At 50.1% G+C, this 27,000-nt stretch overlaps 8 protein-coding genes across 8 annotated transcripts; 5 read left to right on the top strand and 3 right to left on the bottom strand.

Moving 5' to 3' along the window:
* Window positions 1-1,584: 1,584 nt before the first annotated feature.
* TGAM01_v201060 (hypothetical protein) lies at window positions 1,585-3,675 on the top strand (the record flags this gene model as incomplete). The annotated part of the gene is made up of 4 exons (XM_018806743.2): window positions 1,585-1,649; window positions 1,703-1,810; window positions 2,338-3,101; window positions 3,173-3,675. The coding sequence occupies 4 exons, from the start codon at window positions 1,585-1,587 to the stop codon at window positions 3,673-3,675; spliced, it is 1,440 nt and encodes a 479-aa protein (XP_018660036.2).
* An 860-nt stretch (window positions 3,676-4,535) lies between these two features.
* TGAM01_v201059 (formate-tetrahydrofolate ligase) lies at window positions 4,536-8,055 on the bottom strand (the record flags this gene model as incomplete). The annotated part of the gene is made up of 4 exons (XM_024548679.1): window positions 4,536-4,644; window positions 4,707-7,234; window positions 7,302-7,339; window positions 7,560-8,055. The coding sequence occupies 4 exons, from the start codon at window positions 8,053-8,055 to the stop codon at window positions 4,536-4,538; spliced, it is 3,171 nt and encodes a 1,056-aa protein (XP_024406495.1).
* A 1,975-nt stretch (window positions 8,056-10,030) lies between these two features.
* On the top strand, window positions 10,031-11,254 carry TGAM01_v201058 (eukaryotic translation initiation factor 3 39 kDa subunit; the record flags this gene model as incomplete). The annotated part of the gene is made up of 3 exons (XM_024548678.1): window positions 10,031-10,080; window positions 10,232-10,829; window positions 10,895-11,254. 3 exons carry the CDS (start codon window positions 10,031-10,033, stop codon window positions 11,252-11,254), a joined length of 1,008 nt encoding a protein of 335 aa, XP_024406494.1.
* Window positions 11,255-12,116: 862 nt separating this feature from the next.
* Window positions 12,117-15,705, bottom strand: TGAM01_v201057 (adenosinetriphosphatase; the record flags this gene model as incomplete). The annotated part of the gene is made up of 4 exons (XM_018806740.1): window positions 12,117-12,269; window positions 12,333-15,305; window positions 15,389-15,556; window positions 15,622-15,705. 4 exons carry the CDS (start codon window positions 15,703-15,705, stop codon window positions 12,117-12,119), a joined length of 3,378 nt encoding a protein of 1,125 aa, XP_018660033.1.
* Window positions 15,706-16,846: 1,141 nt separating this feature from the next.
* TGAM01_v201056 (hypothetical protein) lies at window positions 16,847-17,584 on the top strand (the record flags this gene model as incomplete). The annotated part of the gene is made up of 1 exon (XM_018806739.1): window positions 16,847-17,584. The coding sequence occupies one exon, from the start codon at window positions 16,847-16,849 to the stop codon at window positions 17,582-17,584; it is 738 nt and encodes a 245-aa protein (XP_018660032.1).
* A 444-nt stretch (window positions 17,585-18,028) lies between these two features.
* On the bottom strand, window positions 18,029-18,749 carry TGAM01_v201055 (hypothetical protein; the record flags this gene model as incomplete). Its single annotated transcript, XM_018806738.1, has 2 exons — window positions 18,029-18,227; window positions 18,388-18,749. The coding sequence occupies 2 exons, from the start codon at window positions 18,747-18,749 to the stop codon at window positions 18,029-18,031; spliced, it is 561 nt and encodes a 186-aa protein (XP_018660031.1).
* A 958-nt stretch (window positions 18,750-19,707) lies between these two features.
* On the top strand, window positions 19,708-20,450 carry TGAM01_v201054 (hypothetical protein; the record flags this gene model as incomplete). The annotated part of the gene is made up of 3 exons (XM_018806737.1): window positions 19,708-19,785; window positions 19,855-20,111; window positions 20,204-20,450. The coding sequence occupies 3 exons, from the start codon at window positions 19,708-19,710 to the stop codon at window positions 20,448-20,450; spliced, it is 582 nt and encodes a 193-aa protein (XP_018660030.1).
* A 2,678-nt stretch (window positions 20,451-23,128) lies between these two features.
* Window positions 23,129-26,052, top strand: TGAM01_v201053 (E3 ubiquitin-protein ligase pub1; the record flags this gene model as incomplete). The annotated part of the gene is made up of 7 exons (XM_018806736.1): window positions 23,129-23,154; window positions 23,256-23,278; window positions 23,346-23,384; window positions 23,472-23,577; window positions 23,639-23,775; window positions 23,855-25,886; window positions 25,953-26,052. 7 exons carry the CDS (start codon window positions 23,129-23,131, stop codon window positions 26,050-26,052), a joined length of 2,463 nt encoding a protein of 820 aa, XP_018660029.1.
* Window positions 26,053-27,000: the final 948 nt, after the last annotated feature.

Genomic DNA, 27,000 nt, shown 5'->3' with positions numbered 1-27,000 from the left:
AGCAAAGCACAACAGTAATATATCCAAAACCCTCCGCAGGGACTGAGCACTGCAGAGTGGATATGCCCACCACAGCTCCCTAATCGAAGCGCTTCATCTCCCCCGGTTCATATTGGCCACCAACGACCTAAGCTTTCTGTGTCGTCGTTTTTTAGCCCCCGCGTCAGAGACCGATGATTAACCTACCTACTGCTACCTAACAAAGTAGAATGCTGCCAATACCTCGAATACCAGTGGCGGATCGTCTTCCTCGGGATGACCAAGATCCGGCACAGTGGCTTTCGCAAACTCCACATGCAGGGGACGAGGCAACTGCGGGTGTTCGCAGGGCTTCGGGATACGGATTTCGTTTCCGCCCGGGTTTGTAGAAAAGGGCAACATGTCCGCAGACTAACGGCCACCAAGGGGTTGCATTTTGAAAATGAGATGGAGGGCATGATTCATGGAAATAGTTTCTTGTTGGTTTACATTCCGTTTGTCGTTTTCGTTTCAGCTCTTCTTTTATTTCATGTAAAATTGCTACTATTAATTCAGCTCGTCCAGGTCGCTTGCTTTACACGCTATTGGGCACTGCTTAAATCCTTCGCCCATTAAATCCTTCGATTCTACACCTACCTACATGTATGCATGTATGTGGAAACGCTCCGTACTCCATAAATTAATATCACGTCTTGCATCGCAGGATAAGTTGCATGGCATGACCAAAGTGCTGATTGTGTGAGTGAGAGCAGTAGTAGCTAGGTAGTAGTAGCAGCATTTGCTAGCTCACACCCCACGGATTATCTCGCAGTCGGCAATGGTGCAGAGAGTGCTCTGGATGCCACCAGTATCAAATGGCTCTTTACATCAATGTAGCTACTATCAAACTCCTATACCTGTAATCCACACCACCAGTTCGATAATCTTGGGTACTAAGGGAAACCTTGAGCTTGGTACCTCTTGTCGATTCATTGAATCTACCATATCTAGTTATTTCTAGCTTGCTGAGTGGGAGAGATGCCGTGGAAGAGTCGCAGTATGCAGTGTACAACAGGCTTGTTGAAATCCTGCACCTTGGGAGATTGCTCTTCTTAGCTCCCCTCATTGCCATTTATTGACTGTACTGCAACTTTGAAACGAAAGTTGTCGTGGTGCAACGTGGATCTGCGCATCCGAACTTGTTGACGAGCGCCATAGCTAGAAGAGAGAAGAGGAAAAGGAAAAATCCATGAATTCTTTTGGGGCATTCCGTGATTTTAAGAATTCTACCACAAACGTGAATGCAAACGTGAATGCAATACCTCGCCAAGCAGTAGCATCTGCCGCTAAATCAACACGGCGAGGCGGTGCAGACATTGTATTCATACTGTACCTAGCGCATGCTTCAATCACGTGAGCACACGGTAAATTCACTAACTGGTTCCAGCTGCAGTCTAGTAACTGCAGCTTTGATTGGTTGGCCGAGTCATGTGACAGTGCCAGGAGGTCTCATCTTAAAACGTACGCGCTGCTGCGCCATTTCTTCTACCTCACCAACCTTCCAACCAGCCACTCAGCCATCAAATGCATCTCACCTAATCGATTCATCGCCTAGAACATCCCGCAATGAATGACGGCGCCATCTACAACGAGGAAGACAACGACGCGACGCAACCTGTTTCCTCGCCTGGGTCAGTGAGATGTCCCTATGCGACTCCAGCAAGCCATGGCTCTGCGTGAATAGCAATTCTGCTCTTCTCGAAGACGTTGCTCGGGACTGTTTCCTGCGGGACAAGGTCGTAAAATTCCGATGCCCACTACGCGCTGGTCGGCTCTTTGAGTTGACTCCGCTGTAAGGGTCGGGACCTTGTTTGGTAGCAGCTATTGCTGTCTGCTACCGTTGCCAGTACATTATCCGCAGCCAATGTCTTCCTTGAGGAGCGGAGGATTTTTTAAGCTCCGCATTCATGGCAAGCTGTCGCTTCGCGTGGATCGCTGTCCTGCTCCGGTGAAGATACTCCTCGGAACTGTTGCCTGCGAGACAAGGTCGTAAAATGCCAATGCCAGCCCTGCGCTCTCAAGCCATCGCTCGACCTGCCTGTGCTATCCAGCCATCGCTTGACTTGCCTGTGCTCTCAGGCCATCGCTTGACTTGCGTCAGTGGAGGGGTTGGGATCTTGTTAGGTAGCAGCTACTATTGTCTGCTACCGTTGCCAGTACATTATCCGCAGCAGTGTTTTCATTTGAAGAGTGGGGGGACTTTTGAAGCTCCGCGCTACTCACTGTATTCACGGCTATGATCAGGGGAACAGCATATGATCGGGCCGTGTTCTTCACCATATGTGATTTGCTAATGTATTCTGACTCTAGATATTCTAGTACCTCCCAAATCAATCGCCTTGACAAAGTAAACAACAATGACGACGGAGATGAAGTGACCAAGAGTAGCATCAATGAAACGCTAGCCGTGACTGAAACTGCAAAAGAAGGCAACGTCGCCGTGATCGACATATCCTATCAGAAGAACAGAGTAACATGGAATGATGCTAGTGAACAGCTTTGTCAGATGGAAGATGTCTCGTTCGACGCGTACTTGAACACTTCAGCCAATACAGCAATGTTCAAGCTTCATGCTTATGTTATCCTCAGAGGCGGCAAAGGCAAGAGCAATAAGCAAGCTGTTTATTTATACATATATCCTGAAAGGGTTCAAGCTATAAAGTACAATGTTTACCACAATCCACAGCCTTCAGCCTCCAAGACATTCCAGCCTCGGCATTACTCACTATGTATCTCCATGACGCAAGCGCCTGATTTGATTCGCCCCAAAGGACGTCCTCTAGACTCTAAAGGCAAAACGAAAACTCGACTACATTTGATTGAAGACCTCGCCAGCGTCACCGAATTCATCGTGCATCTCGACAGCTCCAACGCAGTCCTAAGTAAACCAGACTTCGATTTACTCGAAAAGACATTCTCGGGCGATCGTCCTGAAGGCCGCCCGCGGACAGATCTACCACGAGCAAACCCGGCTACACTGTATGCTGGTAATGGAGGCGAGATTGCCGAGAAGAATGAATTTATGCATAATGCGGAAAGCCCTCCTCCGTACGCTGGCTCTGCGTCAAACGCTCAAAGTTCCAGTAAGCACCATCAATTCATCTTGTGCATCATTCTACACTATCCCTGTTGGACCCAAAACTAACTGTAACAGAAAAACGCCGCCGAGCCGATTACTGTGATGAAGATTCCTCTGGTGTAGCCCGCGTCCTAGTTCTTCTCAAAGACGTTGTTTGCCGATTGGACAATATCGAAAGTCGGATTGACTCACGCTTCGATGATATGGAAAGCCGAGTCTCTGGGCTGGAACAATACATCAAAGACAACCTCAGAGACGTACTGGATAATGGCCGCAGCCCATGTCGATATGGAACAGAAGAGAGACAAGAAATCTATGAAGAGATGACCAACCAGATTGAAAGCTGCACAGAGGACCTAAAATGGAATTGCCAAGATGCAATCAATGAAATGGAGAAGGAGAGCGGCAGGATATTGACTCAAATGAGGGAAGATCTGAAGGAAGATCTGGAGGAAGAAGTGAGACAATCAAGCGACGACGCCTTGGACAACATCGACCGAGCTATAGACGACAGAGTACGAGAAACACTTAAATCCGCGACAATCAGATTCGATGGAACATTTGGCTTGGAATTTTAGGAAAGCAATTGGTTGAGGCGCCTTTAGCTTGGGCGTTTTTCTTCTTCTTCTTTTTCTGGGGGTGACAGGCTGTTGATGAAAACTTATAACGATATTGATTGAATCACGCCTAATACCCTTCACCAATTTCTACAGACATGTGATGTGTAATTCGCTATGCAAATTGGGATCTCATTCCAAAGTAGACATTTCTCTTTCCAAGATGCTAATTTGAGATGTTAATGACCAGCTCGTCTCATCTCCGTATCTAGTACTCCACTTGGCTGTTCCAGAAGTATAAAGTAGAAGCGCCTTTTCGGCCATCAGTTCCCCCGAATCCCAATCCGGATCGATTCATCCAACCGGCCCAAGTCTCCTTATCTGTTGGTAGCCGCCTGCAACTTCGCTTGCCGCCCCTATCATGCAGTCTCTTTGACGAGACAGTAGTACTCTTTGCGTTCTAGAAGATATATGAGACTCCAGCTGATTTCAATACTTCAGTTTACAGCTACGTGCTTACCATATTGTAAGAGAGGGGTTATGTATGCATAAGCATGAATGAAACAGAAGATGGAGAGAAGAGAGAAAGAGAGAGAGTGAGTGCTTTCTAAAGCCATTCTATTGTGCTCTAGCAGTAGTTCTTGTTAACTCTAAACGGGCTAATTGTCCCAATCATAGCCCTGTGCCTCGCATGCCTGCGCCATATGTTGAAGATGCACCAGTCATAAATCCAAAATTCCCTATATCCTTGTTGTGCCCCACGTTGAGTCTCTGGGTATATAATGTTTTCATCAAAAAAAGTCGATAATGTGGCAATCAGTGCCAGTCATGAATGCCGAAAGGAAGAAGACAGAAGAAGAAAAGTTAAATCTGCGTTTGCCTTAGAAAAGACCATCGATCTCGCCTGTCTCCAAGTCGACGTCAACGTTGAGATAGCCAGGAGCAGTGGGGAGACCGGGAATGGTCTGGATGTCAGCAGCCAGAGCATACCTGGAGAGAAGTTAGCATGAGCACCTTTATCCCAAATAGTTGTAGAGAGAAGAATAACTTACAAGTAACCGGCACCGGCAGCCATACGAACATCCCGGATGGGCACAGTAAAGCCAGTGGGCGCGCCCTTCAGGTCAGGGTCGTGCGACAGCGAGTACTGAGTCTTGGCAACGCAGATGGGCAGGTGGCCGTAGCCCTGCTTGGTGTATGTGTCGATCTTCTTCTGAGCAAGCTCACTGAACTCGACATTGGCAGCGCCATACATCTTCTGGGCAATGGCTTCAAGGCGCTGCTCGATGGTACCGTCGAGGCCGTAGGTCAGCTGAAGCTCCTTGGGCTTCTCGCTCGCAGCAATGACTCCCTTGGCCAGGTCAATGGCACCAAGGCCACCCTTGGCCCAGTGGTCAGAAAGGATAGCATCCTCAGCACCAGCGGCAAGAGCCTCCTCGCGGAGAGTAGCGATTTCAGCATCGGTATCGGTCGCGAACTTGTTGATGGCGACAACAACAGGGATGCCGAAAGACTTGGCGTTGGCAATCTGTTTCTTCAGGTTGACACAGCCAGCTCGGAGGATGTCGACATTCTCCTGCTTGTAGACAGCATCGAGGGGAGCGCCAGGGGCAATTGGGGGGCCGCCTCCGTGCACCTTGAGAGCACGGACAGTGGCGACAACCACGACAACGTCGGGCACAAGGCCTGAAGTGCGGCACTTGATGTTGAAGAAACGCTCACCACCCATGGTGAAATCGAAGCCGGCCTCGGTAACAACGAAACCAGTCTTCTCGTTGTGGTTTTCATCAGGTTCAGTGCCAGCGAGCTTCAGGGCCAATCTATCGGCGAGGATAGAGCTCTGACCAATGCTGATGTTGGCAAAGGGACCAGCGTGAACAAAGACGGGAGTGCCCTCCAGCGTCTGCATGAGGTTGGGCTTGATAGCATCCTTCATCAAAGCGGTAAGAGCACCAGCAGCACCAATGTCGTCGCAAGTGACAGTCTCTCCACTGCGGGAAGTTCCAATGACCATACGGCCCAAGCGGTCTCGCATATCAGCAAGATCAGTGCTGAGCGCCAGGATGGCCATACATTCACTGGCAACAGAGATGTCGAAGCCAGTTTCACGAGACTGTCCCTTCTCAGTGGGGGCGGTTCCAACAGTAATGCCTCGGAGGTGGCGATCGTTGACATCCAGCACTCGTCTCCAGGTGATGGTCTCTGGGTCGATGTCGAGGCGGACGAAGCGGCGGATCTCTTCCGGAGTCAGCTCGTCGGGGTTGGTCTTGTCAACGCCAACCTTCTTGAGGCGGCGAAGCATGGTGGCAGAGAACTTTCGCTCGCCATTCTTAGCAGGAACCAAGCGGCGGTAGAGCGGGCCGTCCTTCTGAGTGTTCTCGTGGAACATGCGTGTCTCGATTGCGGCAGCCAACAGGTTGTTTGCGGCAGTGATGGCGTGGATGTCGCCTGTGAGATGCATGTTGAACTCGTCCATAGGGATGACCTGACTGTAGCCACCACCAGCAGCACCACCCTTGATACCGAATGTCGGTCCCTGGCTGGGCTGTCGGACGTTGGCAAAAGTCACACGTCCAACATGAGCGCCGAGCGCCTGGGCCAGACCCATGGTCGTGGTTGACTTTCCTTCACCAAGAGGAGTCGGGGTAATACCAGTGACGACGACATAGCGACCATCACGTCGGTGGGCAAGTCGCTTAAGTAGGCTCAGATCGACCTTGGCCTTGTATGCTCCATAGGGCTCCAGCTCATGGCTTTCAATGCCAATCTCAGTCGCAACGCGGGTAATCTGCTTGGGCGCCTGAGCTCGGGAGATGGCAATATCTGATGGGACAGGGGATTGTAGGTGCAGAGGAAGAGGAACGGTCTGTCTGATCTTTTCCTTCTCGAAGAAGGTGTTTGTGGCCTCGACAACGTTCTCCAACAGCATAGCAACAGTCATGGGTCCAACACCGCCAGGAACTGGGGTGATGACGGAGGCGACCTCGGAGGCGGTCTCGAACTCGACATCACCCACGAGTCGCTGACCAGACTTGCGCGAGGCGTCCGGAATGTAGTTGGTTCCCACATCAATAACCACAGCACCAGGCTTCAGCCACTCACCCTTGACAAAGTTGGGGGAGCCAATGGCAACGATGACAATGTCAGCGTTCTTGAGATGGGCCTGGAGGTTGGCCGTGGCGGAGTGGCAGATGGTAACGGTGGCATTGGCTCGGTTCAGGAGCTGGGCAACGGGACCGCCAACAATATTGCTTCGGCCGAGAACCACAGCGTTCTTGCCAGCAAGTTCAACGCCGGCCTCCTTCAGCAGAGTGATGACACCCTTGGGAGTGCAAGGAGTGAAGATGGGTGCGCCACCACGCTTGGCAAGCTCGCCGATGTTGTTGGTGCCGAAGCCGTCGACATCCTTCTCGTCCGCGACGGCGGATGTGATGACAGGCTCTGAGATGTGCTTGGGAAGAGGCAGCTGAACAAGGATACCGTTGACGGCATCGTCGTTGTTGAGACGGCGGATTTGGTCGAGGAGCTCAATCTCAGCAATATCCTCGGGGAAATGGAGCAGCTTGCAGTCGATATTGGCCTGGAGACGACATCTTGGTCAACGATTGTTTTTTAAAGGAGCCTAGAATTTGTTTCTTGTGCCTTACCTCCTCGGCAGCCTTGAGCTTCATACGCACATACGTAGCTGCATGAATAGTTAGCCGCGGCTCTAAATTGACCCGATAAGGATCATGAGCAAGATAAGGATGGCGGGGGAACCTACAAGAGTCGGAGCGATCACCAACTGGATGAGAGAAAAGAAACAGCCAGTTAGTAATTATTATTGCACAAGAAGAGGTAAGGAGCAAGAGAGCAAGAAGAAAATACGTCTCCAGTCTTGCTGTCTTGCGCGTGCGCAGCCATACCTTGGATGATCCTGAGGCTGGGTCGGTATCTGGGGTTCTTCTGCTGCTTCTCTGCAATTTCTGCGCCAAGGCGTTCGCGAATGGCCTTGGCAATGCTGTTGCCGTCAAGCTTTGTGGCAACCATGGCGGCGGCTGTCGTCGCAAACGATCGCTGCTGCTGGAGTCGCGAGGGCAATCGACCTGTAGATGGCAGAGACGAGGAAGAAGAGGAGGATGAGGAGGAGAAGTAAGGAGCAGAGACTGAATAAGTCGCCGACGAGGATGAAAAATGACGAGCTCCCAAGCTGGAAGGATTAGCGGACAAAAGTCCTTGTGCTGAGCCCGCTGAGGGGCTGAAAGTCGCCGCACTCGGGGCCCTGCTGCCGGCAAGGTACGGCAAGCGGCGGGCAATGGCCGCTGTATTCCCAGCGCTGCTAGCGATACAGCGCTGCGACGTTCTGGAAGACAGCGACAGCAGCCTGTTGGGCGCCATGCGCAGGCGCTGATGGGGCGCCATGTTGCTCTGTAAATCCTAGGTAGGAACTTTGGATCTTGTAAGCCTCAAGCAATTGTGCTGCACGTAAGCCTGTACAACGTCCCAAGCAGGGCTACCGTAGGAGTGCTTGCAGAAATCGATCAGGCAACTGGGCCTTCAAGGTCAGCTTGAGCACCGAAGTCCTATTTTCGGTTGTTTGCTTGTTTGCTGGTTTGTCTTCTTGGGAACTATTTTTCGTCGAATTTTTTTTTTTCCCCTTAGCTTATCTAGGGTCCGGAACACGGAGGTAGATCAGGGCGCTATTTCGTGGTTGGCTCGCTTGATCGTCCGTGACCTTGATAGTGGCGCAAAGTTTTTTAACGACCTGCGCTTTGGTTGAATCGAGTTCGGACAGTGGTGTAGCTGAATATATATAGAGAAGCGAAAAAGTAGGGCAAGTAAAGGACGACGAGATGGCTCAATGCCTGGAACAGAGGGAAAATGGCCTGCTTTTGAGGATTACGCCGACTTGGCAGAGGACACGGGCAGATTTATAGAACGCAATGCATGGTTCACAGAACACCGTGTCGGGACGGTGTCGGATCCTGTAATGTGGAGATTTGATTTTTGGTCCAAGACCGTCGCCGGACAGGGCCCGGGCAGATCTGAACTCAGGCAGTTGCTTGTTCTTCGGATCACATATTTAGACCGGCGGCATGGCGGCATTGCGGCATTGCGACTGCTGCTTTGGACGAGGCTTCCATTTATACGACTATCAACCAGGCATGCCCAGCGTGGGGGTTTTGTTCTTCTTTCCATATTTCACTACCTTCATTAGAAGTACTATAAGTAGGCGGTACGGTACTTTGATATTCTAGTCGGATGTTGACATATGCAAGTTGACAACTGAGGCGGCAATGGCGTCAAATGTATCAGCTCGATCATCAGCGTGTTGACGTGGCAAGAGCGGCAGGGAGAAAGAACATCCCGTTGGAAGCCGTGTGTCAGCACATTTATTCATACCTTAGGTAGGTAGGTAGGTAGACGACTTGATGCAATATGGAAAGAGAGAAAAGAGAGCGGGTCAATGCAAGGGAAACATACCACTATTCCTTCAACATTGATCCGCTAAGGATGCAAGATGCTACTCTAGGGAGGAGCTGAGAAAAGTGTAACATTTATTACTATGTATTACTGTGTATTACTGCGTATTAGTAGTATATATTACTAGAAACAATTAGTCGTGTTGAAATTTTGAACCTATCAAATGTAAGGAGTGCAGAGTCCGCACCACCTTTGTCTACCTGCCAGGCATGCCGGTTAATAATTGCTTTCTTCTTAGAGTCTGGTGTTGAGGAATAATGAACAGCCAAAGCTCAGCCCATCCCCCCATGTAAACTATCAGGAGCGGGTATATGTCGGCATCTCAGTCGTACAAACATACCCGCCCTCCAGGTAAATAAGTTAGTACCATTGATCATGAAGAACTGTCAGATTTTCAAGAGTAGAAGTACTATAGTTAATGCAGTATGGCGCGATGTTTAACTCCTGGTGATGACAGTGACTCAACAGCGTACCTTGAGTGACTCACTATGTGCTTGTTTCAGGAAATGGCGAAACAAGACAGTCATCATCCAAGTACTGTGCTTTGGCTCTATTAGGAAATCGCCGCACGCATACTTCGTACCCCGGATTCAAGGTGTGAAGAAGGCTTTGCCGGAATACCTTGGTATTGCTCCAATGGTCGTTGACAACAACTTGGACAAGCAGGTGAGAATATTCGAGATGGAGCTAAAAGTTCACACATCCCAGCCACTTGCCACGCCCAGACTTCCCCCTTTGGGCTACGCCACCAATGACTCTCCCCGCGCCACAACTCTAGCCCCACCAAGACGCACAATTATCGCCAAAATTTCCAAGCACCACCATCTCCAATCCGACCTCGTGCTGGCCCATATTATATCCCCCCCTTCCCTGATTCTTTCCTCAGCCTTCCAGCATCAGGATCACCGACAAAATGAGACCCATCCTTCTTGCCGGGCACGAACGTGCTCTTACCCAGATCAAGTACGTTTTGCTTGCTGTCTAAGGAGAGGAGGAGAAGCAGAAGCATAGCTCTATTCCGCTGTTTTTTCGCGCCAGCCCCTCCTCACTCTTCCTTTCGACTCTGCCAATAAGAGAGGCCCGAGCTAACTCAAGTTTTTCTTCTGCGCGTCAGATACAACCTCGATGGTGATCTCATCTTCTCCGTCGCAAAGGACCAGCAGATCTGTGTCTGGTTTTCCCACAATGGCGAGCGTCTAGGAACCTACCACGGCCACGTCGGTGCCATCTGGACCGTCGACGTCGACCCTACGTCCACCATGATCGCCTCAGGCTCAGCCGACAACACCATCCGCCTGTGGGAGGTCAAGACCGGCAAGTGCCTCAAGACCTGGGAGTTCCCCACCGCCGTCAAGCGTGTCGAGTTCAACGAGGACGGAACCAAGCTGCTGGGCGTTACCGAGAAGCGTATGGGTTACCTGAGCAACATCGTCGTCATCGACATCAACCCGGACATCAACGCCGAGCAGACCGACGAGCGATCCCTGACCATTGTCTGCGACGAGAGCAAGGCCACCGTTGCTGGCTGGAGCCAGGCCAGCCAGTACATCATCGCCGGCCACGAAGACGGCAGTGTCAGCCAGTACGACGCTAAGACCGGCGAGCTGCTGGATAAGGTCTCTGCCCACGAGCTGGACAAGCCCATCGTCGACCTGCAGTGGTCACCCGACAGGACCTACTTCATCACTGCTTGCCGAGACAAGACTGCCAAGGTACGGCTACCACTTTCTACTCGTAAACTTGTTATGTCTTGCTAACTAAGGATCCTTCCAAACAGCTCATCTCTGCTCGCGACCTCGCCACCCTCAAGACATACCCGGCAGACACCCCTCTCAACAGCGCCACAATTTGCCCCAAGAAAGACTTTGTTATTCTGGGAGGTGGTCAGGCCGCCATGGAGGTCACCACCACCTCTAACCGCCAGGGTCGATTCGAGGCTAGATTCTACCACAAGGTTTTCGAAGACGAGATTGGCCGTGTCCGTGGTCACTTTGGTCCTCTCAACACCGTTGCCGCCGATCCCACCGGCCGTAGCTATGCCAGTGGAGGAGAGGACGGTTACGTCCGTGTCCACCACTTCGACAAGGGCTATTTCGATTTCAACTACGAGGTTGAGAGGGAGCGCATGAACCGATAGGAGTAAAAACGGCCGGACAGACGAAAATTACCTCTTGAAAGAAAGAACAACTTTTTTTCTCAATCCTCCGTTTTTTCCGTTTCATTTTGGCCTAGATGTTAAAACCAAAGAAGAAGGGAAGACTTATAGAGAGGGAAAGGGAGGGAGGGAAATGAAAAATAAGGGAAGACAGAAATGATCAGTCTGTGTTTTGATTATTGCGGACTGCTTGCTTGCTTGCTTGCATGCGTTAAACATATTGTACGGCGTTTTGGGAGGGCGGAAAGGGAAACAAACAAAGTCTTCTTGCTGGAAGGGAGAGAAGTGGGATGCTTGAATTCCCGTATGTAATCCTTACTAGGTGTCTCTTTGTTGCTGTAGAGAGAGAGAGAATAAAGAGGGAAAGAAGAAGAGTAAAAACAAACAAGCTGTCAACGTCAAAAGCGATAAATTTGATACATAGAGATGTGCATATCGCTTAATCCATTGCAATCGTGCGCCTGATACCCTGTTCGAGAAAACGTGATATATGCGTGCCTTCTTTCTATTACGGCTTTTGTTAAGTCAGATGGTTTCTTTGCATTACTACCTACTTACACTTAGCGTAAATATCTTTGTTTTCTCTTGTTTAAGACAGAGAGCAACCCTCCAACCAAGTTCAATTTGATTCGTATTAAGTCTCTCCCAAGTATGAAACGCCGCCTCCGTAATATTTTGGTTATAAAACCTTTCTAAAATTTCGTATCCACGTCCTGTCCTCCTAGAATCTGGTTTGTTCCCTCCAGCCAGCTCATCATCATCTTTCATTCACTTCTCTTTTTAAGTTATTCGTTCCTTTTCGGTTCTCTTTTTAAAAAGAACACAAAGAGAATTTGTTTGCTACTCATTTCTTCTTTCTACCTACCGCCTTAGTCTTCTTGCCCTTTGTAGAACCACCGGCGTTTGAGTTGGCGTTGGAAGCAACACTGGAAGCTCTTGATGGCGAAGCAGAGCTGGCTTTGCTGGACTTTGATTTGACGTTATCAAGAGCCTTATTCTATACAAGACATGTTAGTACTGATCTTCTTTTTCTGCTTGGAGTATGAATAGTTCATCCTACCTTGACGCCATTCTTAGACTTCTTCTTTGCCGGAGCCAAGCTCAGAATGCTATCCTCATCATTTTCGTCATCGAGATCGCGTTTCGATTTGCCGTTGACGCCATTTGAACCTTTGCCGGTTCCAGCGCCCTCCTCAAACTCCTTGACAATAGTTGTAAGCAATGTGTTGCATCGTCGCGACAGTTCGATGGGCGTGCGGCTCAAGAAAAACCAATCAAATCGGAACAAAGGGGACTCGCGAATCTCATCCCGCATCTTTTCGTAGAGACCCTCAGAATCGATTCCGTTGCGGTCAAGAAGAACCAGTAAGAAACGGTCTTCCTCTTCAGTGTAGACCTTTTTGTTGGTCGTAGACACCGAGTAATTGATCTTTAATTGCTGGAGAGGCACACGATACTGCTGCATCTTCTTGCGAAGAAGCTTGCCCTGGTGGTCGATGCGCCTCGTTCGCTCCTCTCCATCCTCAATTACTTTGAGGTATTTAGGGTAGTCATGAATTTCAGTGTACCGCTGCCAAAACACCTTGGCATAGGCACGAATTTCCGCTGGCGTCTTGCTGTCAATCTCGTTGGAAATGCCCTGGAAATCATTTCGTCCGTATTTGCCAGATCCATTCACAAACTGTTGAAAATCTCGGCGGTTCCAGTGACCAAATCCCTGGTTGGAGAGCTCCTCCTTCTCCGCTCGCTCTTCTTCCGTGAGAGGTGTCGCATTATCAATCTCTTGCTGCTCGAGTGCTCTCTCAGCTTCGCGCTCAGATAAGTTATCATCCTCCCCGTCTGGTAATGGCACCTTGTAGCCAATCTCCTTGCGGTAAAAGGCCGTTTCTCTATCCTGAAGGTCCTGCAAGCGAGGCGGATAGAATTGATAGTCATGGACCGGTACTTGCTTGGGCGCTCGGGGAGCTTTGGGCTTGGCGTCGGCCTTGGGATTGGGATACATGGCCTGTCTAAAGTATTTGTCCATAGAGTAGCTCTGCTCTCTGCGTTCTCGCTTGGATGGATTGATCCAGTTCATGCCGATGTTCTTCTTGGCCTGGGCGAAATTTTCTCCATTCCACTCGTAAGCAGATTCGGATGTGAATTTCTGAAGATCCTCAATGCCAAGCTTCTCATACCGAGCATTAAGCTCTTTGGTACGTGACTCGCCTCGATTCAAGATCTCATCGATATCTTCATCGTTCAACTCCTTCTCTTTGTCTGCCGTTTCATCAGTGGGGCCCTTGGACCGGAACACCTTCTCGGCACCATGCTGAATCATATTCAAGAGCTCATCCTTGTTTGCAGCGGCCTTGGCTGCAACCTGAGCACGGCCCTGTTGAATGACTACCTGGTCAAGTCGCAATTTCTGGGCTGCACGTTCGAGCACCTTCTCTTCGATAGCATTGTCAGTGACGAATCTGTACACTACAACTTGTTTCGTCTGTCCAATACGATGCGCGCGATCCATGGCCTGCAGATCTGCCTGCGGATTCCAATCGCTGTCGTAGAGAATGACTATGTCCGCCGTAGTCAGGTTGATGCCCAAACCACCAGCCCTCGTTGTCAGCAAAAAGACAAATTTTTCTGATCCAGGTTTGTTATAGTCATCGATGGCAGCAATTCGGTCCTCGTGAGCGGTTCCACCATCAATACGGCAATACTTGTACTGCCTGAAGACGCAATAATCTTCCAAGATATCAAGCAATCGACTCATTTGGGAAAAGATCAGAACTCTGCTGCCCTGCTTCTGAAGTCGTCCTAGCAGCTTGTCCAAGACCTTCATCTTGCCTGCATTGTAAATCAAATGTTCATCAGTTGTGTAAGGGGGACCTGGCTCAGCGCCCTCAAAGAGGTAGGGGTGGTTACAGCACTTTCGCAGCTGCATCACAATGTTCAAAAGCCTGGTCTTGGACTCTCTCTTTCCTCCAGCACCATTGACAGCATCAATATCCTTTTCCAAAATCTTTTGATACCATTTGACTTGCATCTCAGACATGCCCAAGTATACATTGACTTCCTTCTTTGGCAAGAGACTCTTTTCGACATCACTCTTGACACGTCGGAGCAGGAACGGACGCAAGACGCGATGTAACTGCTGCACGACCTTGTCCTGGTCTTGGTCTTGGCCTGAGAACCATTGATCAAATGCATCGGCATCGCCAAAGACATCGGGAAGAAGAAAGTTGAGCAGAGCCCAGAGCTCGTGCAGGTTGTTTTGCAGAGGTGTACCAGTAATGAGAAGTCTGTTGCGGGAGTTGAACAGTCGGATGACCTGCGATAGAGATGATTCTTCGTTTTTAATGCGATGCGCCTCATCAATGATGATATACTCCCAAGCAAATTTCTTGAGATGCGACTTTTCCCTCAACACCATCTCGTAACTAGTAATGCAGACGTCAAATTTCTCGTCGACGAGGCGTTCGTTGATGAGCTCGTGACGCTCATCCTTGGCACCCTGCAGCACAAGCACATTGACTTCTGGGGTCCACCTTGCAAATTCGCGCTTCCAGTTGTCAAGCGTTGACTTGGGTACTGTCACAAGATGTGGTCCAGTAATGCCCATGATGTGGCGGAGATAACCCAGAAAGGAAATGGTCTGTAGTGTTTTTCCCAAGCCCATCTCGTCAGCCAAGATGCCCGAAATACCGTTCTCATGCAGTGAGATTAGCCAATTCAGACCAGCAACCTGGTAATCTCTCATAAGTCCCTGTACAAAGGAAGGTGACTCTCTGAACACAGTATCAGCAGATCCGCCATGTTTCTCGTCGCTCAGGAGCTCGGCATCTTCCTCGGCTTCAGTTCGTCGCCGTCTCTCGCTTGTAGCACCTCCTTTTCTGCCAGCGCCTTTCTTGGCTCGAGCAGCTTCGGCGTTCTGATGGTCAATCTCGGTCATGATTTCTCGGATCTTGGGGTCGGGATTTGTCTCGATGAAGTGCCGGAACAAGTCGGTAAGACCGAGAAGGTACCGAAATCTTCGAATTGTGTCATCTTCCTGATCAGACGCAGAAAGGTTAATATAGATTGTTGTTTCCAATGGTATCGCCTTCTAAATGGCTATCAGAGGGAGGGGCATACCTTTGATTCACCAAGGCGATCATGTTTCTTTCCAAAAATGCTTCGACGCAATTGATTCGCCTCGGTGCGTCGCTTCCTTCCGTCTGTGAGGGGTTCGCCGGCCACGCTGCTAGCTGTAGTATTCGGGTTGGTATCGGAGTCGGTATAGTCGGGAGTCTCATCGACCTCCTGCGATTAGTTAGTCACAACATCGAACAAAATGTCAGGCTTGCCATGTAAATAGATGAACCAACCATTTCTTCAACTCTAGGGTGCTCTGGAGCGTCAGACATGGACGCGTCGGTGTCTACGCCGTTTGATCGAGGTCGCGGAGCCATTGCGACTAAAATCTTGGAGGGGAGCCTCTTAACGCGACTTGCGTGCACGAAACGCGCTGTAGATGCGCCCGTAACCAGGAGTCCAGGGAGCCCAGAGAGTTTCTAAGCACTTAGTAGATGGCTCTGGCCTCTTGAGATGTCTCGGGTGGTGCCTTGAAGCCGCGGATCCAACTCGCTTCTGCTGGTGGTAAAGAGAGGATGTTTTTTGGCAATGCGCCTGGTAAGAGTCTCGACGTGCTCATGAAAGGCTGTCGACTTTAGGCCTAGCGCGTGTGCAGGTCCCACCCTCGTCTCTCCACGCTAGAGAGCAAAATCGATACGGCCGTGCCCACTTATCCTACAATGGAAGAAGAAAAGTCCGAGTCCAGAAGGGGGAAAGAGAACGACGTCACGGGTCAGGGGCTTTTCCCGCCCGCTGCAGATGCAGACAGCTGCCGCAGCAAACCTTACAGGGTGTGCTACAGCTGCATCCAGGGCCTGTACTTTGTACTTCTGATTATACGAAGCAATGTGGTGCAACCATGGAATTGCCTCAGCCAGAGGCCTGCAAGGAGCTACCCTTACCTCTGCGCGCGCTCCTTGCTGACCACAGCCATAGCACAGAGTTTTCTAATTAAAATGCCGTAAAATCAAATTGCTGCGCGCTCCTAACTCAACGTGTCCCTCTCGCACCTTTTCCTAGATGCCAAAAGCCCATAGCTTAAGGTACGGAGCCTAAAATCACGTGTAAAATACCCAGCGCCGCCCCACGTACAGTTCTACCGCCTTCGCCCGCCTTTCTAACCTGCTGACCTAGAAGTTTGCCGCTACGGAACATACTGCCAGGACTTTCCCCTCCATCGCTGTGATTCCAATTTGAGGTGCATCTCAAGAGCTTTCTCCCATCACCTACAGAGCCTTGCATCCTAATAGCTCGAAGCCTCTTTCGCCAGAGGCCGACGACGTTGTCTCTGCCGTGCGACCCCTAAACCAGTCAGTGGCGGATTCTCCCTCCCTGAGGCTGATCCTCTCCATCGCCCCAAGGTAGGAACACAAAGCTCCTAGTTTGCTGTTACGCTAACCTAACGAAAAACTTAGACCATAGCACATACACACGCGCACTCACCTTGCTATTGCCCAAGTGCACATATCTCTTACGAAGATGGACTCGTCGAAGACCTACAGCGGCCCGGGAAAGCAGGCGATGCAATATGAGTCACCCGAACCGCTGCTGGACGTGTTCAAGGCCGCGGCGCTGTCCGTGACCCAGCTTTACAAGACATCTGCCAAAGCAGAGGCGCGCGCTCGCGTAGACGGATACCAAGACTGTTTGGACGACCTCCTCCTCTTCCTCGATAAGCAAAGCATTGGCCTGGACGATGGCGAGGGCTGGAGGATTAGAAGATGGGCCACAGAGCGGCTTGATGGGCGAGAGGCAGGACATCAGAGCACTGAGAGCGAAGATGAGACCGACAAGGGCGAGAGAACCACGTCGCCCGAGGCTTCTCGGGCTAGTGCCGAACCATCAGCGTCTACGCCGGCTCCGATCCAATCTCGAACACATTCACCTGCCGCTGCCGTCCCTGCGCCTCCTCCTACGAACGAAGAACCAACCCATTTTGTTATACCAACACAAGAGGCCTTCACCTTCCACTCAAACTATCCCAACATTGCCACCCTGGACCTATCAGACCCACGACCACAGGACGTATCTTCTTTCCCGCCTTCATTCAGTTCTAAGTTCGGATCAAGCTCTTCTAGGAACGGCCCTCGATCTTCATCACATCATAGCCGGGGAGTGGGAGCGAAGCGTAAGATGGACTTTGACGACTTTTTCGGCGGCTGTTTGGACAGCAAAGACTCAGCCGGCAACGGAAGCAAACGCAGTCGACACACATGACCGATAATATCTTGTTTTGTTTTATATCGTATCATTTTCTACCGGCGATCACCATGTCAATCAGGTACAATATTTCATATACATCGGATGGGAACACAGGGCAACTGCGGGACATGGGAGGGAGGTAGCATAGATACCAAAGGCGTTCTTCTATTTTCTTTCTTTTCTTTTCTTTTCTTTTCTACCTGTTTATTTATTTTGGAATGGCTGAATCCACATTGATGGTGTAAAGAGTTGAAGGGTTCTCATCATACATATCTGGAGTTTGTCTCGAATAGAAGGAATGGATGGGAGGAATCTAGGTACTAATACCATAATCAGAGCTTGTCTGTCAGCTCTGCAATGTCTAGGCACACGGGTTTTGCATTAGGGGGTCGTTAACAGTGCACATATTGAACGCAACAGTTGTACATAAATAACATAAATTTTTTTCCTGTATTGATTTTACTCGTTTATCGAATGATTGGAGGACTCGGTGCCCAACTGGGACCGTAGTCTACTGTTTTCAGCTTCGAGATCCTCTAGCTGCTGTTCCAGAATCTCCATCCTCTCTGTAGCACCGAGTACCACCTCTTCGGAGATCTTTGCCAGCCTCCATAGACGAAGAACAACAATCAAAGAGCCAATAGATTCGGTTAGACCTCTGGAAAATATATCTATCACGAAACTGGCAACAATGACTGCCGAATCAAATAGATGAAACCAAGAGGCAAGGAAGCTTTATTACGCGCCAAGCGAGTTAGAAAAGAAAGAAAGGTTCAAAGCAGCGCCAAAACAAAAACAAAAAAAAATCCAAAACCTACCGTGGACCAAAAGCAAACAAACATGCAACGAGCTCAAGGAGGAAGAGGCTGCTGAAGACTAGGCCTGCAATTTCCAGACCTTCAGTTATATCTTCCACCCAGGGCTCATCCTTTTCGTCCATCTCGCAGGCAATCAGCTGGATAAAGATGTTTGCGAGCAGCGCAGCTACATCCAGGGCCACGGTACCCATGACGAGGAAGTGCTTTGTGCGCGATTCCAGGAAGCGCTGACTTGTCCGGCGGCATCGTCGCAAATGTCTGGAGAAGGATGATTCCTGTGAGCGCCTATGCCATGCGGGCGCTTCATCGCTGTCGTCGCCATGGTAAGATTGGAGCAGCGGGGTGGACGAGCGGTCTGCCATATCTAGAGGTTTATAAAGCGACAGGAGGAGCAAAGCCGATGATCGATGGTCAGTAGTGAGTATCACGTACAGCGCATGTCTGCATTTCCACAAAGAAAAGACTCAGGGTGGCTATATAAAGTCGCAAATGGGAGGGAGCACACAAGTGAAGCGCTAAGACGTCAGCTGGTATTTTGTACTAATATCGAAAGGAACGCATTTGCGCATTAATGCCAAAGCGTTGAGAGGGGCGCTTGTCGGCTACTAGAGATCCCAGCTGAGACGCTCATCACCAGCAACATCAAATGCCGATTTCCGTCCTCATGAAGCCTGAAGCTGCTGGAGGAGGGGCAGCTTCAAGGCCCCCCCGACAGACTTAGCCGTACTAGCGACATGCAGCCAGTGGCTGCGAAGCACTACAGTGAGCTAATGCCTGTACGGTAGCATTCATGTAGGTCGCTCTCCGCAATAGCACATGCGCCTCGCTAGGGCAGTGACTTGGCCTTGGTGGACCGCGAACAGCAGCCTTGCGGGCGGGCAAACTTCGGTTCTGCGTCGCGGCCTCTCGAGGCTCAAGTGACGATTGTCCATCACGAATTTCTTTTTTGCTTGCTTTTTGCTCTTGAAGATTCATCCCTTCGTTTTCCATTGCAGACATATCTTGCTGTCGCGTCCGATATCGCTGCAACCATTCAATCCAGGTCAGTAGCTTTTGGCTTTCCAATTACTAGTAGCTTGTCCAGCGTGAAACCTGAGGCGGTCGCGCTTCAGGCTCAGTTCAAACCGTTATTCCCCAATTTGCGCAAGGGGGCGCATCCGAGCTTTTTTTTTCTCCTACCATATCCGCTCCATTTGGCCTTTGTTCTGTTGCTGTCACAAGGAACCTCGTCCTTTAAATTGCGACTTGCGCTGATTCTAATCCTTTCCCGCTTCAGTTTTATCCCAGCAGAGACTCTGTCGATTCATTCGGTCAAGCACAATGTCGGACGCAGACAAGCCAGAAGACATCCCTCAGGAGGAGCGCGAGCCGGAAACCGAGATTACGGCCAGTGAAGAGGTGGGTTTAGCATTACGCGCGCTTGAGATGAGAGCTTTTACATGATGGATCTGACACGCCGCCCGCTAGGAGGAGATCCAAGCGATGAAGCGCCGAGTTGCAGAAATGGAAGAGGAGGCTAAGAAACTGCGTGAGATGCAGGCCACACTGGAGCAGCAGTCTGCTGATCTCGCCGATGACAAAGAATCCGTCGACGCTCGAAGCATTTTCGTGGGCAACGTCGATTACTCGGCCTCTCCAGAGGAAGTCCAGGCGCATTTCCAGAGCTGCGGCTCCATCAATCGAGTTACCATTCTCCTGGACAAGTTTACCGGACAGCCCAAAGGGTAAGCATACATCAAACATGCTCTTCTGGGCCTTTTGCTCTCAGATTGGGAATATCCGGAGCTAATGATGTGCCTTTTCACCGTTCTTCTAGCTACGCCTATGTCGAGTTTACCGAGCCTAGCTTGGTTGCCCAGGCCCTCGTCCTGAATGAGAGTGTCTTCAAGGGACGCAACATCAAGGTCACGCCCAAGCGCACCAACATTCCCGGCATGAGCCGCGGCCGTGGAAGAGGAGGTTTCCGCGGGGGGCGCGGAGGTTTTGGGCGCGGAGGATTCCCTCCTCGGGGCGGTTACCGTGGCGGTTACCGGGGCCGTGGACGAGGTTACGCCCCTTACTAGAACCAAGGAAGTGTTTCTCCAAACACGCGATCCGCCCAGAGCAACGGATTGGGTGGTCTCTTTTCTCTTGGTCTCGACACTGAGGAGGAAAAGTTTATCATTTCTCGCGATTAAGACGGAAATATTTTTCTTCCATTTTCTGTTACTTATCGAATTCTTTTTCTTTTTCTTTCTTTCTTTTCTTTTTTTTCTTTTTGGAGAGTTCAGGTGGATTTTTTCCACTGGTTCTTTTTTTAACTGCGCGATTGACGAAAGATATCCGGCAATTCGGTTGGTATAATTGAGGAGAAGGGCAGAGTGGCATAACAGGAGCTATGGTGAAAGATCGGAACACAAAAAAAAATATACGGAAGACAAAGACATTAGTGTTTGCTATACTATGATGGAAATTTTACTATCTATGGCCTAGCTAGCTAGGATTAAGTCAAGAAAGACGGGATCAGGTATGGGACGATGAAATTGCGTGTATAACACCGACGTTTCAGACGGGAAAGGATCTGGAGTTTTAGGCCTTGATATTAACGCCAGATGGTAAATCAGGTGTTAGATGAGAAAGTATAATTGATTTTCTTTCCTTGTTACTCTTAGAATGATTCAAGCATGGCTGTGAAGCGGGCACCAATTTGTATTTGTAAGAATTATAACATGTGTGTTTCAATCCTAACAGATAAAGATACCGTACGAGAATCTTCTTACAAATACAATGACAAAATGCCTAGGCCAAGCTGCTCCACGCCCTATTATCGACAACATCCGGCATCGCCTTCACGCCTAGATTTTGCATCATAGAGAGGTTGATCAATAAAGTAGCATCGCAGATCCTGCGCGTCAGATTTGGAGCTGCGCTCCCGAGTGGCGTTTTTACGATACGGGTCTACTGAAGCAGCTCTATGGGATTTCATGCATGGTGTCAAATGGCTTCTTCCTTCCCTTCTGGAACAGCCGCTTTTTTCCTCATTCTATTCATATATATGATAGAGATACGCAGTCAAAACTTTGTGAGACTAGATGTCGACCCCTGCTACTTATACCGCTACGTGAGGGTTTGGAGTGTCCGATCCGACGTAGGATTAGACGACGATGGTCACCAGCACCCCCGTTCCCGAAAAAGATATTCCATTAATAGCAACATCTTGGCGCTAAGAAAAAATCATGGTGGTAAACAAGAGCCGTACTGATGATGTTAACTAGTATATGAAATAGAGGGCAATAGCACAAAGCAACTGATAATATGGCGCAGAGCTGTCTCGTTAAAGCACTCTATGGATCCAAGTTTGCGTCCGGGGAGTGAACTATTGGTAATCATGTCAAATACCATCCTCTTTTCTATTCCCTTCCTTCATTCTTTGTTGATAATGATGACAGACGAGACGAGTGAAATGATTTGACAGGTATTAGTCAATCGTCACGGCGTCTATTACGCTAGCAGATGGAGCACCTCGAGAGGTCGAGAGTAATGTAGCTTGGTAGTTAGCAGGAACCTCGGGTAAACGCTATGGAGGCTGTGCCGGCGCGATGAATTGCATGTCGTGCTTCCACACGCAAGCATGCCAATAAAGTCGGGCGCCCTAGAGTTGGCGCGTTATGCACGTACTACCTGTAGGGCGTGTTTGCCACGGGCTTTTGCTTGTCGGCGCGAATGACTATCGTAGGCATACGCTCTCCACGCTCGCTTGATCCTTTTACTATTGATCTAGGCACAACTTTGAGTAGTAGGTAGTGGCTAATGCCACACTGTACGTCAAGCACCGGCCAGTGGAATCGAGCAGATGCTGCGGAGCAACCTAGTTCGTAGCGGCAAGCTTTTGACGGCTTCTGTTTGCCGGATTCCGCCGTCCTGAGGCGCGAGAGAAAATAAATTGCAAGTAAAAGCGCGCTCTGGGTAAGGTACCCAAAGGTCTGCGCTCTCTATTTTATCCCTGCTTCCGGGAATGCAAAAACAGCCTCAAATCAGGAGAAAAAGAAGCCACACTTGTTGCTTTACACTGCAAGTGTATGGATTTACATCTACTAGGTAAGATAAAAAGCACATACCGCTTTTCCTCCACATCCCGGAGTACATCGACTCCTTCCATAGAAGCCACGGGGCCCTCTTCCTTCTAAAAGGAACCGCCCTAGCGACAGCCCAAGGGCCCTAAAGGAGGCCGCCTAGCAGCTGCTTCGTCCCTCCCCCCCACTCCCATCGCCAGCAAACGGCCATCAGCCAGCGCCCCGTAGCCGCCTGAGCTGTGCGCAGAGGGGGATTCCACTTGTCAGCCCGCCTTTGCAAACCCGCCTGGATTCCATCTCCTCCATCATCGTCACAGCCCAGTGCCGTCCATTGCCCATCCGCTATTTTTTCTGCGCTGCCGTGAGATTCCACGCTGCTCACGCCTCCTGCTCCGTCTCGCAGCCGTCGCCGTCGGCCTGAGCGCAGGCCTTGTCACGTGCCCTCATCCCGCCACCCAGCCATAGAGCGGGGAGTCTGGCCTGCACAGCCCCAACTTTGCTCAGTCCGCAGCATATCGTCGCTTGGCGTCACTTACAGCGCCGACTTCCTCCTTAAACGTCCGCCCCTGGACGCCATCTCGAAGAAAAAGGGCTTGCGCTGGTGTCGAATTTGTTGACAGTTGTGCATTTGAGGAAGCCTTGTGTTGCCGTGCCTGGAGCGCTGCATATACACAACCCATCTCGTCAAGATGGCGAACCGAAACAACGATGCTGGGTAAGATTCACGCTCGTACCATTTTTTTCCCCTCCGGCCTCTCTGGCAATAGGCCGCTCGGTCATTTATCACAGAATTCTCGTCTAACATATGTCTTGCAGTCGACCCAATCTCCGTATAACAAGTGCGATTCCCGTGCAAGCCACTCCTGTCCAAGAAGGTTTTTGGGTTATTAACATTTGTCGTCATAGTCATCGCCGCAGATGGCTTGTATAAGCGAGATGTCTTCCGTATGTATCTCTCTCCTTCTGCTAGTCTGCTCCCTTGCGTCATGTCTCCATGTCTGCCAATTTCCAGCTAAACGATGACAACCCTAGGCTTCCCCGACCCCTTTGCCGTCGCGACCATCAACGGAGAGCAGACCAAGACGACGACGGTGAGCAAGAAGACGCTCAATCCGTATTGGAACGAGAGTTTTGATTTGTACGGCCATTCCTTTGAACCGTAATGAGGATGTTTATATGCTAAATGTTGGATTCTGCAGCCGGGTTGATGAGGGCAGCATCCTCGCCGTCCAGGTGTTTGACCAGAAGAAGTTCAAGAAGAAGGACCAGGGTTTCCTTGGCGTTATCAATATCCGAATCGGCGACCTGATTCCTGAAGTCGGACCCGAGGCCGACGGTATGTCTCAGGCCGCGCCCTGCCCCCTTTCTTTCCTTGCCCGACTACTAGTAGCTCGCTAACGCTTAGCACTTGCCAGATCAAATGATTACTAGGGATCTCAAGAAATCGACTGATAACCTCGTTGTGCACGGCAAGCTCATCCTCAACCTGTCTTGCAATCTCAGCACTCCCATTCGCGCCGGCCAAGCATCATCATCGAACCGACCCACACTCGGAGCACCCAGTGGCTCCAACCTGTCGACGCTATCTGCTCCGGCTGGTGAACGACCAAGTTCGGCCATGTCTGGCCCCAACGGCAACGCGCTCAGCTCCCAACCAAACCTCGCCGGCCATCCAGCCAGCGTCAGTGCCGCGCCTGCCTCTGCGAGTGTCAATGGCTCTACGCGCCCCAACAGCCAACTGAGCCCGTTCGAAGACGCTCAAGGCCGCTTGCCCGCAGGCTGGGAACGCAGAGAAGATAACCTGGGCCGCACCTATTATGTAGACCACAACACCCGGACCACCAGCTGGAACCGACCGACAGCCAATGGGACCGCCGCCGAAGTCCGCAACGAACGAGAGGCTGTTACCCAAGTCGAGCGCCAGAGACACCAAAACCGAACTTTGCCCGAAGATAGAACTGGTACCAGCTCGCCAACCCTTCAGCAACAGCAAGCAGGCTCTGGTTCTGGTAGCCCCGTCGGCGGCGCTGCGAACAATGCTGCTCCCAACGGCAGCCACACGGCCATGATGCACACCGGCGCCACTAGCCCTGGCTCCGGTGAGCTCCCTCCGGGTTGGGAACAACGCTGGACTCCTGAAGGACGACCATACTTTGTCGATCACAACACTCGCACCACGACCTGGGTCGATCCTCGCCGACAGCAATTCATCCGTATGTATGGCCAGAACAACACTAACGGCCAGATCCAGCAACAACCCGTTTCTCAGCTTGGCCCCTTGCCGAGCGGCTGGGAGATGCGTCTCACAAACACCGCCCGAGTCTACTTTGTGGACCACAACACCAAGACGACCACCTGGGATGACCCGCGTCTTCCCTCGTCTCTGGATCAGAATGTGCCCCAGTACAAGCGAGACTTCAGACGGAAGCTTATTTACTTCCGCTCTCAGCCTGCTATGCGTATTCTTAGCGGACAATGCCATATCAAGGTCCGACGATCGCACATTTTCGAAGACTCCTTTGCCGAGATTACTCGCCAGTCTGCTACAGACCTAAAGAAGCGTCTCATGATCAAATTCGATGGAGAAGACGGTCTTGATTACGGTGGTCTGTCCCGAGAATTCTTCTTCCTCCTTTCACACGAAATGTTCAACCCTTTCTACTGTTTATTCGAGTACTCAGCGCATGATAATTATACCCTTCAAATTAACCCCCACTCTGGTATCAACCCAGAGCATCTCAACTATTTCAAATTCATTGGCCGTGTGGTCGGTATGGCCATCTTCCACCGTCGGTTTTTGGATGCCTTCTTCATTGGGGCTCTCTACAAGATGGTCTTGGGCAAGGGAGTCACGTTGGCAGACATGGAAGGAGTCGACGCCGATTTCCACCGATCATTGCAGTGGATGCTAGATAATGATATTTCAGGAGGAATCCTGGAACAAACATTCTCCACGGAAGATGAGCGCTTCGGTGTATTGACCACCGAAGATCTGATTCCCGGCGGCCGTGATATTGAAGTGACGAATGAGAACAAGAAGGAGTATGTGGACCTCATGGTTAAATGGCGTATCGAGAAGCGTATTGCCGAGCAGTTCCAGGCGTTCAAGGAGGGTTTCCAAGAGCTGATTCCCCACGATCTCATCAATGTATTTGATGAGCGTGAGCTGGAGTTGCTCATTGGCGGTATTGCGGAGATTGACGTTGATGATTGGAAGAAGCACACCGACTACCGAGGCTACACTGAATCGGACGAAGTTATCCAGAACTTCTGGGCAACAGTGCGATCCTGGGACGGCGAGCAGAAGTCGCGTTTGTTGCAGTTCACCACTGGTACTTCCAGAATCCCCGTCAACGGATTCAAGGATCTTCAGGGCAGCGATGGTCCCAGAAGATTCACAATCGAAAAGGCCGGCGACTTGAATAACCTACCCAAGGCACACACTTGGTAAGTTCTGACTCTTTGTTGGCAATGAAAATAATGGAAGAAAAAGAGAGCTAATCACAAGTATAGCTTCAACCGTATTGATTTACCCCCATATAAAACATTGGAAACGCTACAGCAGAAACTCACAATTGCCGTTGAGGAGACTATGGGCTTTGGCCAAGAATAGACGGCGGGTTGGTATAGGATGTGCTCGCATCACACAGCTTTCTACGATGTTTTCGTAGCCTTTGCTTTCCAACAGGAAAAAATCCCTTCATGTCTCCTCATTGATAGTTATTTTGGTTTTGGTTTCCTCATTGGGTATATATGCTTTGGTTGAAGAGTCAGCAGACAGACATGGTAGGCTTTGGTTTGGCGCTGGCGGATTTTATTGTTATCGGGCAAGATGTGACGCGTTGAGATAGAATGGCTTGCAGTGCCGCCTTGGGCATCAACAGACAAGAAGCATAAGGGGATGGCAAGAGGAGTTGCTTTACGATGTCAAATGTGAAAAAGAGGCGGTTTATGGAACGAGAATACATGCATGACCATGAGAAACGGGTTGTACAAAGTGGTACTCTGCTGGCTGGGTTGGCCGACAGAAGGGTTATCCAGTTTCTGGCATTCCATTCGAATTCTTCGATGACCAAATGCATTCATTAGCTGGCGGTGTTGCGTTTACGAATGCTGGAGAGCGCAAAGATGAAGTTAATAGCAGAAGGGTATTGCAAGATATAGTAAAGCAGGCATGGAATGGAATTTTGACTTTTTTACTCTCTCATTTCCTCGTTGGAAGAAAATAGTTTGGCTTTTTGTTTCATTGTTGTAATAAAGTAAAATTGATAACTGATCAAACCGCTTTTCTACTACATATGTATAAGTATATCTTTTCCAGTTCACATGAGACAACCAGTCTACTTTCTTCAACCAGCTCTTAGTATTGGTACAGTATTTCTTTGGGCAGATACTCTACACTACACCTCTAACCCCGTGGCAGCCCAGGGTGTATATACACATATTTGAGAAAACATAGTAAAAAAAATTAAAATACTGAGCCAATGTATGGTACTGCTTCTTCTTGCGTCTTGAGTTTTGACTCTGAAATTTTTGCCTGGACAATTCCGTCGTTTCCCAT

The sequence above is a fragment of the Trichoderma gamsii genome (assembly GCF_001481775.2).
Source record: "Trichoderma gamsii strain T6085 chromosome Unknown Scaffold_3.2, whole genome shotgun sequence".
NCBI lineage: Eukaryota > Fungi > Ascomycota > Sordariomycetes > Hypocreales > Hypocreaceae > Trichoderma > Trichoderma gamsii.
The sequence above is the reverse complement of the archived record's forward strand: the minus strand, read 5'-3'. Positions and strand labels throughout refer to the sequence as shown.